Source organism: Theropithecus gelada, chromosome 11, assembly GCF_003255815.1.
Source record: "Theropithecus gelada isolate Dixy chromosome 11, Tgel_1.0, whole genome shotgun sequence".
Taxonomy (NCBI): Eukaryota; Metazoa; Chordata; class Mammalia; order Primates; family Cercopithecidae; genus Theropithecus; species Theropithecus gelada.
In genome coordinates, this window is record NC_037679.1 from 105,707,371 (window position 1) to 105,724,509 (window position 17,139).

Sequence of the window (17,139 nt, forward strand, 5' to 3'; positions counted from 1 at the left end):
AAACATTTTCCAGAGATATAAATCTTTTCCAGACTCATTTGCGCTTGTTACTGTAGGTAGAGTTCATGAGGCTGTTCCTATTTCTGTTTATTTGGGAGCCTAAAGTGACCCAGGAATTCTGTGATGTATGTAGAGCGAGGGAATTTCTTCAGTTGACTGTGGTCCGGGTTGTAATCCAGCCTTCTTCCTTACAGAGGCGGGTGAGGGTTGGGGTATCTCTTAAGGGCTGGCGGGTCTTCATACAAACAGCTTTGCCGGGCTGCCTAGAGCCTGGGCCAGCAGTGGGGTAGTATCAACTACGGAGCATTATTCAGCGGTTCTCCACACTGCCCTCATTTGAATGAGAATATAAATCTTCTCCCCTGGCTCTCATGTCAGATCTTTAAAACCTCAAGTTTCTTATTAGGCGTGTGTGGTCCATTTAAGCTCTAGACATTTTGAAAAGATAAATCACAGGGCAAAACATCTTTTTAGTTTGAGTTGTAGCTCGCTGGTTTGCGAGTCTGAGCTGTCGCTTTTCTTTCTCTTCCTTTTACAAGACTTCCAGGATATAGCCGTTAAAGAAGGACACAAAAAGAGCAAAGCCCTAAGTGATGCTGTGGCACAAAGAAGAAAGCTACTTGAGGAGGAGGTGAAGGGTTTACGAAGAGGCAGAGAATGCAGGTGGAGAGAGGGAGGAGCTAATAGTTAATGCTCAGGTTCCAAGCCCTTTGGGCTGCCAGTGTCTGCAGGAGCCTGACTTTCATCCTTTCCTTCTGCCCAGGTTTTAAGTCTCATGAGTCGCTGGGGAAGCTCCCACCCCAGGTCCACTGTGAGGGACGTACAAGAGCAGTCACATGGCAATAGTACATGCCTGGAAGGTATCTCTCATTTGGGGGGAGATTGAGAAGCGCTGTCTAATGGTGCCCTTGATACAACTAAATAGCAACTCTCTCAGTTCATTACTTGTTAGCCCCAGGCAGGGACAACGCAGATTGGCTAATTATAATAGCCAGACCATTAAAGGGAATAGCGTTAATGGAGGAGAAAGCAGCTAATAAAGAGCCGAACTTGACCACTTTGTTGTGCCCAGGATACAAGCTGCTGTTAATTTAAATACCTGTTCCTTCTGCTGTTAGAACTAGGAAGAAAGGATTTAGTGACCCTCTTTCAAAAGGTAGATCACAAGCTTAGAGGCATCGCTGGATAAATTCAACAGCACGACTTTATTTCTTCCCCAGAGGTGACACCTGATGGTTCTGTATAAATAAAGTCACACCAGCTTTCTTAGGCTGAAGTGATGCTGCTGACCTGCTCTCAGTAGGACCTGCACTTTTATGGCTTTTCCAGGAGTGGTGATGTGTGTTGCTGAGCTCATCCAATCTCTGCTTTGAACAAAGGCAATCCTCTATATCATGGAAGGGATTAGAGGTATAGCCTGGGGCTGCAGAATGGCGTGATTTAAATTTTCCCATGCAGGTTCAAAGCTTGTAACTTTGCCTGCGTGTACATCCACACTGGGTTCCAGCCACATGAACTGGGCCACCTTCATAGACCTCCCTGGTAACCACAGCCTGACATGACAAGGAATTACAGCTTTAGTTTCTGCTTACTATCCATGTTAGAAATATCTAAGGAAATACAGGAAAAAAAAAAAAAAAGAATTTCATGGCACCTCAAGAGTGGGAAGTATCTTAATTAAAATTTTTAAAAATGGGAACAATAAAGAAATCGATTTGAGTTTTTTTGCTTTGGTGCTTGTCTTTAAAGAAATTGCACCTAGTTCTAGAAACTAGTGCTTTTTCTAATTATATTCAGTAGAACCCTAGGATCCTGTGAGGGGACATAAGGAACTAATTGATAAAGAAGGGGACTATGGTGTCCATGTTTTATTTGGAGTCATTCTACCCACACTGTCATTTATAAGCTCTGACTTACCAGGGGAGGTAAGATTGTAGGCAACCTCTTGCAGTTATAAGGAACCTTTAAGTTCTCCTACTCCAGCTCCTTCACAGTACAAGAACCTGTTTTAGGGTCACTTTTCAGCCTCAGCGTTAAGTCAGCTTTAGGAGAACAGTAAATCGCCCACATATCTGGAGACTTCAGCTATTTGAAAGGCCTTCCTTCTAGTGCATGGGTATCTGTTGCTGGCTCTGCCCTCTGCTAATACAAGCAAGCCTTGAGTCTCTCTTAGACTTGTCCTTCCTATATTTGAAGACCTCTCCGAGGAGATTTTAAATCTTTTTTCCCTGCACAGGCCACATGTATCCTTAATGCCTTCATCCATTCCCCTCTTGGGAATATGCATGTTTGGCCATTGGAGAGGTCTTGCTTGGACTGCGGCCACTGTGATTTCTGGGGGCAGACTCAGCTCCTTCTTGGTGTAGAGATCTGCCCACTATAGGCACCAAATAGATGTTGGCAGGCTTCTTTCCTCCTTACTGCTTCTGTTTATCTCACCTGTACTTTTAGATGTGCTGCTCTTGGATAAGTGGATAAGAATAAGGGAAATGTCTTTTGTTGTTGTTAAGGACAGTGTTGGGATAGAAAGTAATATGTTTTTACTCAGAAATGCCCAATAAGATTTCTAGTCCAGGCCAAGGTATCATTTGCATAAGCAACCTGGAAATGCCCTCCTGGTCCTACTGATTGTTTCCCATGGTTAATGTAGAGCCCTGGATAAATTTGAGTGGTTACTCCTGTTCAGAGATCATGCCACGAGAACCTTTCTCATACATCAGAGAGTCCCCTTCCTTCAGCTGAATGCGTTTACCGCTCAGTCTGTGCTGCCCACAGGATAAGCTACATGCATAAGAAGGTAGGTGCCTTGGCTTAGGTGGCTCTGTTGAGTCGCCCTCAAGAATCCTGCTGGAATTCTGTGAGGAGTGAGGATGCAGAGCAATGAAATATTCCAAGGCTGCTATGATTTTTACAAGCTTGAACCTGTCTCTTGGAATTCCCCATTGTGAAGTCATTATTGACTGGTTGGCATTACAAAGCGGTTCAGAGAAGTAAAGTTAGATCAGTCTGCACCCAAATACCAGCCACACCATCTCTCGAGCTGGTGACTGGAACTGCGGTTTTCAAGTCCGTTTCCTCATTGTGGAATGGAGATAACAATGCCTTCCTTGCAGGGTCCTTGTGAGGCTGAAATAAAATAAAGACTTCATAGGAACACATGCCATGTGCTCACTTAATGCTAGCTCTCTTTCCTGATTGTGGCAGTGACTGTATTTTCCAGCTAAAATTGTGACATGTGTTCTGAGAGGTGTAAGTATTTATATATTACTACCCATATGTATTTATGGGTAAAGGGGCACAGAACTTTAAATATTGAGACCATCCTGGAAATTCTAGGACATATGATTGCGTAATTTGTAATGCCTGATACAGGCCTAGCCTCATAGTTGACAGCTGATGAATGCTGAAATATTTCTTTATCATAAGGAGAAAAAAAAAAACTCAATGACCTTTTACACTGATGTTTGATTGCAGGGCTTATTGCTAATGCTCTTTTTTTTTTAAATCTCACTATGCAAAGATAATACAGGTCTGGGTAAGAGGAAGACTTAAGATGCTTTGACTTAATTGTATCTGTTTGTCACAAGCGATATACTGCCTTCTGATTTTAGGATGTAACCATCCAGAAAGGCAGAAGAAAGGGACATTTTCAGTTCTAAACAGGAATCTGAATATCAACATCCCGAACATCTACATAAACTAGAGAAAGGGCACTCCTTTAGATTGGTGAAGCGGGCTTCTTGGGAGATCCCCATATCAACATTGAGTTTGGTTTGTCCGGCACGCCCTCTTCCCAAGGACTGAGTGGGCCATCCGGGTAACCTAGGGAGATTTCAGATGCCAGGAATATAGTTCCCACCCATCCTAATTTTCACAGGGTATGCTCATTTTTTTTTCCTTGGATTCTGCAAGATCCTACAAGATTCTGATATGTATTCTGCAAGATGAATGTTGAGAGCCAAACGCCATTTGGCTTGTAAAAATCTAATGACTCAGTATCCAGAGGGATGTTGCTTTCAGGGCAGGGAGATACTGGACACCAAGAAGAAAGCCAGCTTGGGCCCCTAAACCAACTTGGATGTCTAAACCATCTTCTGGTAACTCTCTGGATGAAAAGAAATCATGAACTTCACTTCTGTGATTTGGTAGATGTGGATTTTGGTACTTCAGAATTTGTATTTGAGTCTCTGTGGTGTTCTTTCTAGCCCAGATGCTAGGGTATGATGTTTCTTTCTGGGGAGATTCCAAAAATGTTACTCTCTGTGGCTGTGTGTACAATGTCTATTTAGAAAAGAAGACTGGCATTTGCATCTTAAATTCTTTAAGTTTATCTCACTGAATTTTGGAGTGGACAAAATATTGAATATCTTTTTTCAAGTGAAAAAATGTCGATTTTCGAGAGTAGTACTTTAGGTTCTTGTGTACGTCTGTTTGTGCTTTCCTGGTGGCAGAAACTCAGAAAACTCTAGAGCTCAAATTTCAGCGTATTCAATTTTTTGTTAATGTGTCTACAGCTTGTTAATAAAAGCTTACTTAATGAAAGCCAATATCACCACCACTTGAATCATTTTTGCAGCCAGAAGAGTGTACTTAAATAATTGTGTATTCAGACTTCACTTTAGTAAATTTCAATAAGTAGCTTCCCATAGGAGAGGTTTCTTCTGTTGAATCTGTAGAAGTTGACGATGGTACAAGCATCAGCTTTCTCGGGCAGCTTTTCTAAACACCTGCAGGGTGGAAAAGAGATCCTTCTCTCAAAATATTGAATATTGCCGGCATGACCACTCTTGTCGCTAGTGCCTGCTGTTTTCCATCTTGTCTGGGTTGCAGGTTTCTTCACAGTGATGGGACACTGAAGTGCAATGGGATGAAAGCATGCCTGTGGCATTTTTACCCTAGCTGTGGGGAAATGACCACCATCCTGTGTCCATGACACTCTTCCTCCTCAGGACTTTTAACCTAGGCTTCAGAAGCCATCACTGGGGCCAGTCCTGGCATTTATAATGGGGGTAGGGACCATTTCCAGGAAAAGTTTCTGTATCAAGGACATCTCAGTTCTGCAGCAGAGGAATCTTTGAAATTACCTGCAAACCATCTTTTTGCAAGCGCAACCAACTTTATTTCTGTTTTTCTTAATTCCAAAAATGCTTTATTTCCAGAATGTTAATATTTAGTTAGCAGTAGGCTCTAGGTTTCCCAACCCCTCAGCCTTTTCGAAGGGTATAATAACAAATGTGTAAATGTGCTAGGGGATCCCTGTGATATATGGAAGCTTTATATTGAATACTTTTGAAGAGGAAAGGCCTTTTGGTAATAATACTCATTTTTTGACTCTTCTGTAATATGCAACCTGAGGGTGGGGGTGGGGGGACGTGGAGAAATGCCATTCTCCTACCAAGCACAAACTGTATACGCCTGTTTTACAGGGAAGTCACGGGCTCCTAAGCATTCAGTTTAAAAATGAGCAGAATTAGATGGGTATCCTTCATTGGCCCTTCATGGCTAGGAGAGGAATGGGAGAGGGAACGTAACTCATTTTGGCTTCAGTCCTTACACTTTTAAGAGACAACCCTACTCCATACTCCATTTTTAAAAAAAAGCTTCTGTAATGGTTAGTGAAATTTACATTTCGGCTCCTGCCTACAACAGTTTTCTGCCTATTTTCTCTTCCCAGCCCTTTGTGCTGCCTCCTCGACAACCTGCTCGTAGGTATTACAATTGGCCTCAGAAATTGCAGTGCTTCCCTTTTGTTCAGCTGATTGGCTTGGTAGGTTGTATCTGCAAATTTGAAAGCAGCATGTTTTATTTTTTTACAGCATCTAAACAATAATGTAACCACATCACGGCGTTCTTAGTCACATCATTGACCTCCTCCAGCAGTTTATCCCCCTACAACACTTGAATACATTAATATCACTGTCTGTAGCATTTTAATTTAATTAGAGCTGCGGTTATAATCCTCTTGGGAAAATCGTTATCCCGCCCTCCACACACACACACACACACACACACACACACACACACACACACGCACCCACTCCCCATAATGTTAAAAGAAAGCACCTCTGGTTTTCATCTGTCTGACAGTTTGCTTTAGAGGTGGGTGAGCTGTAAGCTGGGACTGTCACCACCACCCCCTCCTTTGTTGGGGTCGGACCAGAGAAGCAGTTGTAAGAGTAAAGAAGTTCCCTTTATTTGGGAAATTAGATGTTAGTGTCCTTAAGCTTCTCTGTCTAGATGTCTCCATCTGAGATAGTGGTATTTGCTTAATTTTTCCAATTGTTGATAGTCTGCTGATGTGCCAGGGTAGATGTTAAGTGCATGCTTATTGCAATAGAGTAAAAAATGAGGACTGCGAGAGTCACCCTAGAGATTCACAAAAAGAGAGACAAAAGGAGTCTTTGTAGGTGGGATTCCCAAGAGTGTGTTTTGTTCTCCCGAGAACAGAGCCCCCTCACTGTACAGCATCCTCTTGGGGTCCCTGAGTGCTCTGCAGCCACTGAGCCCAGAGTTACCTTAGGTGTGCCATGGCTGCTAGAAGAGTGCTCGGGGCCCTAGAAGCACATTTTGCATTTGTCCCGTCTTGGTCAAGGTAACCTCTCTTGTTGCTGACAAGTCTCTTCATTGAGCCTTTGACAAAGAGCTAATGGTGTGGAAAACTGTCCTCCAGCTGAGTAGAAACCATCATCAGGAACGTGAGGAGATCAGTGGGCCACAGTCTCTTCCTCTCTGTCCTTCCTTTTATAAGTTTTCATCATGAAGTAGCGGTTGTCTCCATCTAAAATTGTTTGGACGGGGTTTGCGGGGGATGGTGTCAGATCCCAGAGCAGGTGCAGAAGTGTGGTGTTTCAGCGTAAGGTCAGGGAAACATGTAGAAGAGAAAGCACACCAAGGGGTTGCTTTTAAAGAGAGCACAGTGAAAGGAAGGTCCAAAGCCACGATAATTTAGTAAATCACAGTATATACTTTCAGGGTAATAGCTAGTCAGACTCTTTTGTCAGTTGGCTGGAGATGGAGTTCCCAAGAAATGAAGTCCAGTCAGCATGGAGGGCTGGGTTTCTCCCAGCTTGCCTTGGTGGAGTTGGGGGAGGTGGGGATGAGGTGGCCTCACTCTCATGGACTAGCCAGAGTGTCTTGTGAGTTTCTCTTTGCTTCAAGGGAAACAAGAGTCATTGAATTTCGAAATGCTGTCTTGTTTTTTTCTTGCACTCGTGCAGCACCATTTGAAGACCCTTTGGCTGCCCGATGTTTTCTTCACCAAGTTTCACTTCTGCAAAAACCCTAACAAAACAGAAAGTTATTTCCGAGAATAAAGTTAACGGTAGATATCTAGACATATAGTGGGATTTTGGGGGCTGGTGTCAGACAAGAGTTGAAGAATATGGAGAATTTGTTAAATTCGAAAAACAGACTTTGAAATGCTCAAAAGCCCACCTCACCTTTAAAACCTCTGAACAGATTTTATGTTTCCTATATGTGTGGGTTATTACTAATTTTTTTCGCTTTGTTCATCCCAAACCACCCCAAACCAAACATCAAAAAAAGTATGACCCATCCTTAAGTTAAAGTTTCTCAAAATATGTGTGATGCTTGCTAAAGTTCGAGAAAAGTGCAGTTGAAAGTTTTGCCTCTGGGTGACTTTTTACAGGATATCTTAATTGACACAGAAATGAAACCTGGGATATATGTGCCTGCCCTTCATTAAGAAATTCACCAAGAAACTGCAGGATGTATGTTTAAACAGAAATATTCCAACTGCCCTAGTTGCTTCTGATAGGTGCCTTAGGGAAGGTAGAGCAATTCCATTCGGAAATTATAACAATATGTATATATTCATTTAAAATCAGAACTTCCTACCGCAACCGCCAAACTTTCTAGGCTATGAGCAGAGAAGCTTTAATTTGGTTATAGGCTGAGGACTCCGCCACTTCCCTTTGCACATTTGATGAGATGTAAAATGTTAAAGAAGTATCTTTCCAAAACGTAAACACTGCCTTCCCTTTACTTTAACGTACGATTTTCTTTTGCTCCTGAGTTTTATTTTCATAACGGCATTTTACTCGTCTTTCCACCGTATTTTTGGATGTTGTGTGTTCCACTTTACATTGCCCAGTTAAACCACAGACACTCCTGAAGTTGTGTGTATGTATGGACTGCAAGTCAACCTAGTTGGGATGCTGATCTAAGATACAAATTGCACTGCTGTTCTGCTGAACCCAGTAGTCGGTTTCTTGCCATTATTTGCGGTATTTTAACTTACAACTCACAGTAATCCTTCTCACCCCATCTAGTTTGTTTTAATTGATCTAACAAACACTGCTTGTTTGAATTCAAATGGAGAACCCACCGAAGCTGCCCCCTACCCTTTGATAGTTGATAAGGGGTCAGTCAAACAGTACTTCTTTTAAATTCAGATACTTCTTTGAATGAACTATGAAATACTTCAGAGGGAAAGGAAATACCGATTTTGAGACGGAGAATGAAGGAACAAGGAGATATTCATTACTGTTGCAGATAATTCCTTGCAATGAAGGAAACAATTAGATGTTGGATATTTTTAGTTGTGTTTGTTGTATAGTGAGATAGGTGGACAACAGAAGAATCTTCCTCGTAGATTTAAATTCTAAATCTAGAACTTATCTTTGAAGCTGTCACTTTACTCGTTCAGCTCACTCTCTGTGCAGTGAATCTAGAATCATACTTTGATTAGAAGCTGGGGATATTGCTACAGAAGAGAAAACGTGGCTTCGATAAAGTGATGGCATTATTTATGCAACTTGGGCAAGTCATTTTTTAGAAAGTTGTCTTTAAGCCATTCTCTTGGACATCTTTTTTTGTTCCGTTTTGTCCCTCCTTTTTAGTTGTACAAACCACAGGGCGTACACCTATTGACCTGAGTCCAAAGTAAAGGCTGTTTTCAAAGATGGCAGAGTTTTGTTATATAGCCCCAATGCTAGGCATCTGAAAGACAACTGTATACAGTGTCTCTACAAAGAGAGTAAGCCGGATTGCTTGGGAAGCTGGTACTGCCCATGCCCCACCTCCCTTTTGCTCCCCATCCCCAGATGGTCTCGCACCTCCATTCCAAGCTTTCATTGTCTCTCTCCCCCTCCCCTCTTCCTGCCCTTATTTTTAACAGCAGGAACGAATTTCATATACACCTCCAGAGAGCCCAGTGCCGAGTTACGCTTCCTCGACGCCACTTCATGTTCCAGTGCCTCGAGCGCTCAGGATGGAGGAAGACTCAATCCGCCTGCCTGCGCACCTGCGTGAGTGTTCGTGACCCAAGAGGGACAGACGATTGATGGCATGGGGCGGGGGTGGCAGGCAGTGGACTCCAGGCCAGAGAGTAGCAAGCTCTGAGGTGGTTTTCACAGGACTTCGCCACACTGCTTTGGAATCTTTCACACCCCCTGCCCCCAAAGACCTCTGAAAAGTTTGAGATTCCTGTTCCTTGTTTCTCAATGTGTTCATTTCTTCCCTGACTATGACACGTTAAAAAAACAAGAAACCTGGAAGCATGCAGTGTATGGCAGAGCCAACTAAATCTCCTAGTAGACAAGATGATTTGTGTGTGTGCAAAGTTTATCTGTATTCTCAAATTCACGCTTACTCAACTTTAATATTTTCTTTGGTCCTAAATTTTGCTCAGTTTGTGAGTCAGACTCACTCCTGCTTTGTGTTTAAGCCGTGCGCTGTTCTTTCTTTCCAGGGCCCTCCTTCCCCTCCCTGTCTGTGCTGGCTACTTTTCTTCCCTTCATTTTCTAGGCCTGCGTAGGTCCTTTCTCTTACCTTCTTTCCTTCTCCTCCACTCTCTCTTGCTTCTCTTGTGCTTGCTTTGCCTCAGCAGCTGCAGTCTGTAGTGGTTCCACCTTTCTCTCCCAAATCATCACTACCCCTTGGCCTACCACTTCCCCATCTCAGTCCTCAGCTGCAACTTGGCAGAGGTTTGGGGCCCACACACCTGTGCTGCTGATACTGGCCTCCAAAGCCGTTGACACCTGCTGTGTCCTTTTTGTCTGCCTTTCTCATACTACCGCCCAGCTCAGGTGATAAAACAGGATTGGGGCAGCTGGAGAGATGAATCACCTGATTCCCACCCTCTTCACCGTATCCAAGAAAATGCCAGCTTCTCTGCCTTGAATGTTATCCTGTGGGCACAAGACTAGGTTATAGAGGACACTTGGGGTCACCGTGGCCCTTCCAGTGACTTCAGTGGTGGCACAGTCTTGCTCACCATCTCTCTCCAGCATGGTGATTCTCTTCCTGTTCCACCCTCCTCAGAAGGTTGCTTTCTGAATGCAGAGAACAATAGGAGACAGAGGATGCAGGTTCTTCTTTTCTCTCTCTGATAATTCAGGGAATTAGATGACCGTGATACTGGGGCTCCTGGGGGAACATTGCTGGCTTATGCCTTCTGCCCCACAGTGCAGATGGTTGCTGGGATGTTTGCAAGGAGTTGGGGGCATGAGAATCCTTTCCCTCCTGCATCTTGCTGCGTCCATCAGTATTTACGAAGTTGCTGCCTGCTATGGTCAAGACATTCCTGCTTCATTTGGGCAGGGAAGTAAAGGACACAGCCCCACTCTACCATCTTTTCCTCTACTTTTAAGGAGGTTGGAACTGTAAAGGTGCCAGGATCATGGCTGGGAACATCAGTGTCCTTAGGAAACTGGAATGTTATGGCACCATGGGAGCAGACACAACTGGAAAAGAAACAGCAGCCAAGTGATAGGAAATTTTCCTCCAGAAGTCATCCTGTGACCGATATATTCACTTCAGAAATATTCGCCTCGGGATGGAACATCCTCATGCCACGCAGGCAGAACACTGCTGCTCCCTAATTCATTCATTTATTCATCTTGCAAATAGTTATTGATTGCCTCTGCTGTGCCCGGCACTCTTCTGTGTCCTGGGGGTGCAGAAATGAACAAAGCAGAAAAAACTCCTCTGCTCTTGTGGAACTTAAATTCTAGCACAGAGGAAAAAAAAGTTTCAAACACTTATCACAAACAGACTGAGATTTGTTTCATAACGTTTCATTTTTACATTTTGCAACATCCCCCAAGGAGGCCTTTGCTCCTGGTTCACTTCTGGATGCCTTGACATATGGAAGCTCCTTAACTACCTTCCATGAGATGTTATCCTGACAAAACAAACAAGCAAGCAAACAAACACACTGAACTGGAGATCAGGAGATCTTAACTTTTACCTAGTTCTGCTGTTCGACTGTGGGTAATTTAACTCAGTTCTCCTAGCAGACAATACTGTGTGTGGACAGGAAAATGTTTCACAGCCTTCCTAACTTTCAAATATTATCATTCTCATCTGAGGCATCATTCTCCTTGCTTTGAATTGTTTCTTCCATAGTAACACTTGCATTTTTTCTGGAGTAGACAGTTTCCTTATTGAGCCGTGTCTGTGCTGCTTACCGGCATTTTGGTAGCGCCTTCTGTGTGCCAAGCACACAACCATAATAGCTAATATTTATCACGGGATTACCCTGTAGCAGACACTATGTGAAGTCCTTTACAGGAATTCTTTTAATTCATTCTCACAGTACCTGTAAGGTAGGTCTTCTTTCTATCTGCATGTCACACGTAAGGGCTTAGATAATTTAAGTACTTTTTCAAGGTCAATCACAGAACCAGTAAGAGAATAGAGTCAAGACTCAAACTCAGTTCTGGCTGACTCCAGAGCCCAGGATCTTATATCCACTATACCACCATAAAGTGTGTGTTTAGTAAATATTTTTTGGATGGATGGATGGATGGATGAATTCAGGGTTGACACTTAGCCAGTGTTCGCTGATGTGGCCGTAGCATTGGTTTATGGCTGGAATCTATTCGAATTGCTGTCCTGTCTGTTCTGTTTGTTGAATGGTTTGCATATCATCCTTCGAAGCATGGATGGATCCCCACGTAGACAGCTATAAAATATAGAACTGTGGCACATTCCTGGAAACCTTGCCATTTCATCAGTAGTTAGACTGTGGATTCAGGTGATGGTAAAGATTTTGCCTGAATGCCTACTTTATGGCAGTCTAACTTTATATACCTCTCCTTGGTCATCTGCATGAGACCTATTGTTGACACCATTGGTTCTGACGTCTGTATTGAATCCTCTGGAAGTGGAGCTTCCCAGGCTCTTGCTGTTTGCCCTCGGCTGGGACTCTCCGAATGGGGCTGAGCTTCCGTCCTCCCGCTCCTGTTCTAGGATTCCGCTGTTTGTTATCCTGTGTGAGAGGAGCATATAGCCCCTACGATGACTGAAGCTGTGCCACACACTTGAAGATGCATCCCAGCTGAGTTTCCAAACCTAAAAGAAAATAAATATTCTAACCAGGGAATTGGGTTATTGCTGTTTTAATCTGGGATTCCAGACAATTCCCAGTGGAATGCTCATGGAAAGTACGGGGAAGAATCTCAAAGCCAAGACAACAGCGGGACATTTATGGTATTGCTAAGTCGGAGGCACTTTTAGCTGCTTGTTTTAAAGGGACACTCATCAGATTGGTATGCCTCGAAGTGGGTTCTTTTCACCATTTTCCATTGATTACCAGATAAATCCTCTCCCTTAATTCTTCCTTTCTCTTCTTTCGTTCTTAAATCAGCACATATTCTTGGGAGTTGGGGTTAAGGGGAGCAGAGATCATAATATCTAAGGTTTTCATACAGAGAGTTTCTCACCATTTTATTCTGCAAAAACAGAGCTAGACCCAAACTGAAGACACAGCATGACAAATTAGCAAGTTATTGAGAAGTAGAGAGTGATGCCTTTTCCTTTTATTTGCCAGTGATAAAAGCAAAGTGATAAATGGAGTAAAGTGTTAAGTGCTGATTAGGGAGGACTTGAAAAGGACTGGCAAAGCAGCCTGGGCAGAGTGCAAGAGGAGAGCCCAGGGAAGAAAGGCCAGACCTGTGCCATCCTGCTCTGACTCACTGCCCAGATTACCAGGACAGTGCCCTTCAACCGTCTTACAGCAGAACTCCCCTGCTCACCGGGAGAGCAAACACAAGTATGTCTGTTAAGAGGATGGAAAGGGCATCATTTTTGCTTCTTCTTCCATAAAGGATACTGAATTGTTTTTGAAGCTTGAGGGTAGAAGAGCCAAAGTACAATTACAGTAGACAGGTGGGAAAAAAAAACAAGTTCCATTCTTTAAAGGAACATAAGCCTTTCATCGTAGCTTGAAAACACTTGAAAGACCAAGGACCCCCAAGGGTGCTCAGGCAAGATCACTCTTGACTCTGGCCAGAGAAGGGCTGTTACTGGGAGCGAAGGATACCTTTGCCCAGTTCTCACCAGGGGACTTGTAGTCTTGCAAGGGAGGGACGTTTTCTGATTTGTCTACCCAAAGGCCATCCTTTTTCTAAACTCATGGGGGAGTGACTGCTGAAGGGGGCAGTTAAAGCACCTCACGAGGTTCTGCCAGCCTGCTGATTGGCAGAGGCTTACCTTATGAAACACTGGGCCTCAGACAGTGATGCTCAGACCCAGCCTTACGATAATAATGTAAGTATAGTTCAGATTGATGGGGCAGAATTGAAATAATTAAATGTCTTTATTTAAAATTTCTGTTAAACATGATCATTCCACATTTAGTTGACATTGTGCCATTTGCCCGCAGACTTTGCATTTTGCAGTGTCCATTTGGCCTTCTAAAATCCCTGTCAATGATATTTAAAAATCGGAACCTAGGACTCATTCATCATGTTTAATAGGGTTAGGGTTTATGATGTTGCGGGTTAATAAATAGCCATAATAGCCGCTCGGCGTTTTCTGGAGTCAGAACACCAGAAATAGTCCCTTGGCTCTCTTTCTTTTCCTTGTGAATCTTTCAAAATTCTTACATTACTACTCCTGCTTGTGTGTGTTTAATAATTTAATTTAATGCCTTCCTTTGGAAACGTTACCTCGCTGCTCACCCACTCGGCTGTTTTGCCTTCTCAGCAGAGTAACTGAGTTTAAGACAGCCACGTGACAGGCAAAGCTATATTAGAACCAGCATAGTGAGAAGGGATGCAGTGCCTCTTTTCTAATTGGGTAGAGCAACAATTTTATATGCTTTCACATTATGTTTGTTCCCAAAAAAAAAAAAGGCAAAATTGGGAGCTGAACATGATCATCGTTATTATTTTATATTTTTATACATAACAAGATGCGCTCATACTTATTGTCTCATTTAATTGTGCAACAGTCCTTGAAGTAGGTGCTATTCATTCTGTTTGATGAGCTGACCGTGGCTCCGACAGGTCAACTGGATTGTCCAGGTGCACACAGCATGTGAAAGGCTGAATGTGATTTCTGCTTCTTGAAACCACCTTTCAGCTTTCTTTTTAGGAGAAAACATAACGTCAGAATTTCATGGACTTGAAAGTAGAGGCACCGCTGACCACTGAAGTCTGGGCGGCCACAGGTACAAGGACTGGGACAGGTGCGGTTCTAGTGATGCCACCTGATCATGAAGTTGTGCTGAATCCGCAGCAGACTGGCTTCTCCCTCTCAACAGGATGAGGGAGAGGCAGCAGGATAACAGCCTGTCCCTGTGGATAGTTTATGCTGGTTTTGTTCACCAGTCCTGCTGCCTCCCGCTGTTTATTCTCTTGTGAACTCAGGTTAGAGTTGAATTTCTCCCTGCAACCAGAATGCCAGAGCTGGTCCTGTAGGCCCTGATGGGCCAGCTCCGAGAGTGGGTTCAATCCAGTACCCAATTCCCCAGCATTTTGCTAGGGGTGCCCTTCTAGGAGGACGGTCCCGCTGCTTTTGGAAGTCTCCAAATAAAAAACCATGGTAATAGACAGGGCTTGGGTGCAGATAGATGTGAATGGACTTGAATTTCAGGGTCGACTCTTTCTATTAGAGATGATTTAACCTATCTAAGACTCAAGTTTCTAATAACACCTACTAATGAGGGTTTCTTAGAAATACCAGATCTCATTTATGTATAGCACCTGGCACAGTGCCCGGCCTGCAGTGGCCAGGTAGCTCACCAAAGCTCCATTTCCATTTCCGGTGACAGTGACTAGCCTGTTGAGGACGTGGCTTCCCCATGCAGGAGCCAAGGGAAGCAGCTTGCATGTCGTTGTCTGTGTGTTTCATTAAAGAAAGGACCTAGGGTTCTGTCTGTGTGGTATTGAGACTAATTTTCCTAAGTCAGATGGAAATAAGCTTTGCTTTCAAACAATCCCCTGTGATTTCCAGGGGCTCAGTTTTGCTCTAGGGCACTCCATCCCAGGACCTTTTCCTACCCACACATCTCTCCCTCAGTCTGGAACTTTCTTCCCGGTGTTGCCTGAATCTGCGAGTCTCCTTCTTCAGCCTTCCCCACTCTTCTAATACCTATCAAGTCCTCCCCTGTCCTTTGCTATCACATCAGCGTTCCAAAAATGGCCTCTCCTCACAGCTGCCCGTGACGTGCAGTGATATCACCAGCGGAGTTGAGACAAGGACAAGGAGAAGAGATTTAATTCTCTGTCAGTGTCTTACAAAGCAGTAATGACTTCTAACAAAGCCAACCAGCCACTAGCATTTTATACTTTGTTCCCCCTTCAGCCTTCTTTTGGGTGCCTTCACTTTTTACATTCAAATGCTTGAAGGCTTTCTACTTTCCCCATGGCACATGTGGCTATACGAGGGCCCTGGTTAGCTGCTTCAAACAGCTTGAAGAGCAAAAACAGCCCGCAGCAGAACAGCCAGGATGCTTTGGAAGGGAAATTTCCTTTTTGGGTTTGCTGTCTGAAAGAATTTCCGATGCAGGCAGACGTTAATTCCTAGCTCCATGCTTCCTGATAAGGAAGCAGCTTCAATAAATGCAGCTATTTATAGATGTCTTTTTTTTTTTAAGAAAAAAATATATAACCAGAGGTTTACTGACCTTTTCTTTCACTTCACATTTCATGCAGTGAGCTCTGTGTACATTTAAGGCAGTTCCTCCAGCGTCAGCTCTGACAAAGTGGCCCTGGTTTCGCTGTGGGGGATGGGGAGGGGAGGATGAAGATGGCACGGACCCTCATTAGTGTCACGGGCTCTCCCTTTTCCTCGGAGTTCTGAAGTAGATGTTTGGAAACTGTTGACAATGGGTTGTCCCTACCTGGTGCTCTGCATTATTTATGTGAGCCCAGAGATGCTCAGCTCTACTCTAGACTCAACACTGAAAGGTTATAGCAGACTAAGACAGCCCTTTGAAAAATAAAAGACGATGAGAACCAGTCCGTTTTATGAGACTTGAACAACAACAGGAAATCAGAAACTTTATTTCCATTTCTTCTTTTTTTCTGTCTATTGCTTCCTCTTGGATTTTCCCAACCCTCAATACCTCTGTGGTCTTTCCCTTGTCTTGATGGGTTTCCACGGATTGAGGAGTTCCTGTCCTTGAGCTCCACTCCACGGTCACCCTTACATGTATCTACCTAATACTTTCTGGCAGGTATGATAAAGGTTCAGTGTGATGTTGGCTTGAACTGTGCTTCTCTAAGTTACTTCTCACCTCCTCTTATTATCAGAAAGCATTGATTGAGCTGAGTATATACAAATTCAGTAGTTTCCATTCTCAAATAACTGATATTTTCTCCCATTTTGCTTCATGCCTGAGTTACACTGCATCAGTAATTCAGACTTTTGGTGTTTCTGGCAGGATGACCTTGATAGCTTCATCAGAGGTGAACGTTAGCAGGGACCTTTAGATGTTGCTGCTTTTGCTGTTGCCATGGGTGGATTCTGATTCTCAGTTGCCTGTACCATGTGTGAGTGTTTTGTGGTTCATTTTTCTGATCTCTTCTGAAGGAGAGGTAGAGCAGGACTTGAGAGAGTTAACCTGGCCCTGGCTCTGGCCACATGCTGACTGTAAATTCCCAAGTATAATTAGTCACGCTGCCCCAGAATTTACTGCCTCCATCTTGGGTGGGTGAACAAAACTCCATTCTTTCAACATTGGTCTCCATTTCTGCTTCCAGCAGATCATGGATACCAGTAGCTCTCAAATGGGGCTGTCAGATTCCAGTCGTAGAAATGCAGACTGTGGGTACAGATAATGGATAAAGAGCTGTAGATGTGGGGTGGATGAGGATTGGATACCTAGAAGGGAAGGTGGACTGCACAGGGCTGTGCAGGGAATACCCTATTTTACCAGGTCAGCTG

The 17,139-nt window shown here is 43.7% G+C and overlaps 1 protein-coding gene across 1 annotated transcript in view; it reads left to right on the forward strand.

Annotated features, from left to right (window-relative positions):
• ETV6 (ETS variant 6) overlaps positions 1 to 17,139 on the forward strand; it is a 243,730-nt gene that overhangs the window by 94,339 nt on the left and 132,252 nt on the right. Inside the window, exon 2 of the mRNA XM_025402332.1 lies at positions 9,140 to 9,269. Within this exon, the coding sequence (XP_025258117.1) occupies positions 9,140 to 9,269 (130 nt within the window). The remainder of the gene's footprint in view (positions 1 to 9,139; positions 9,270 to 17,139) is intronic.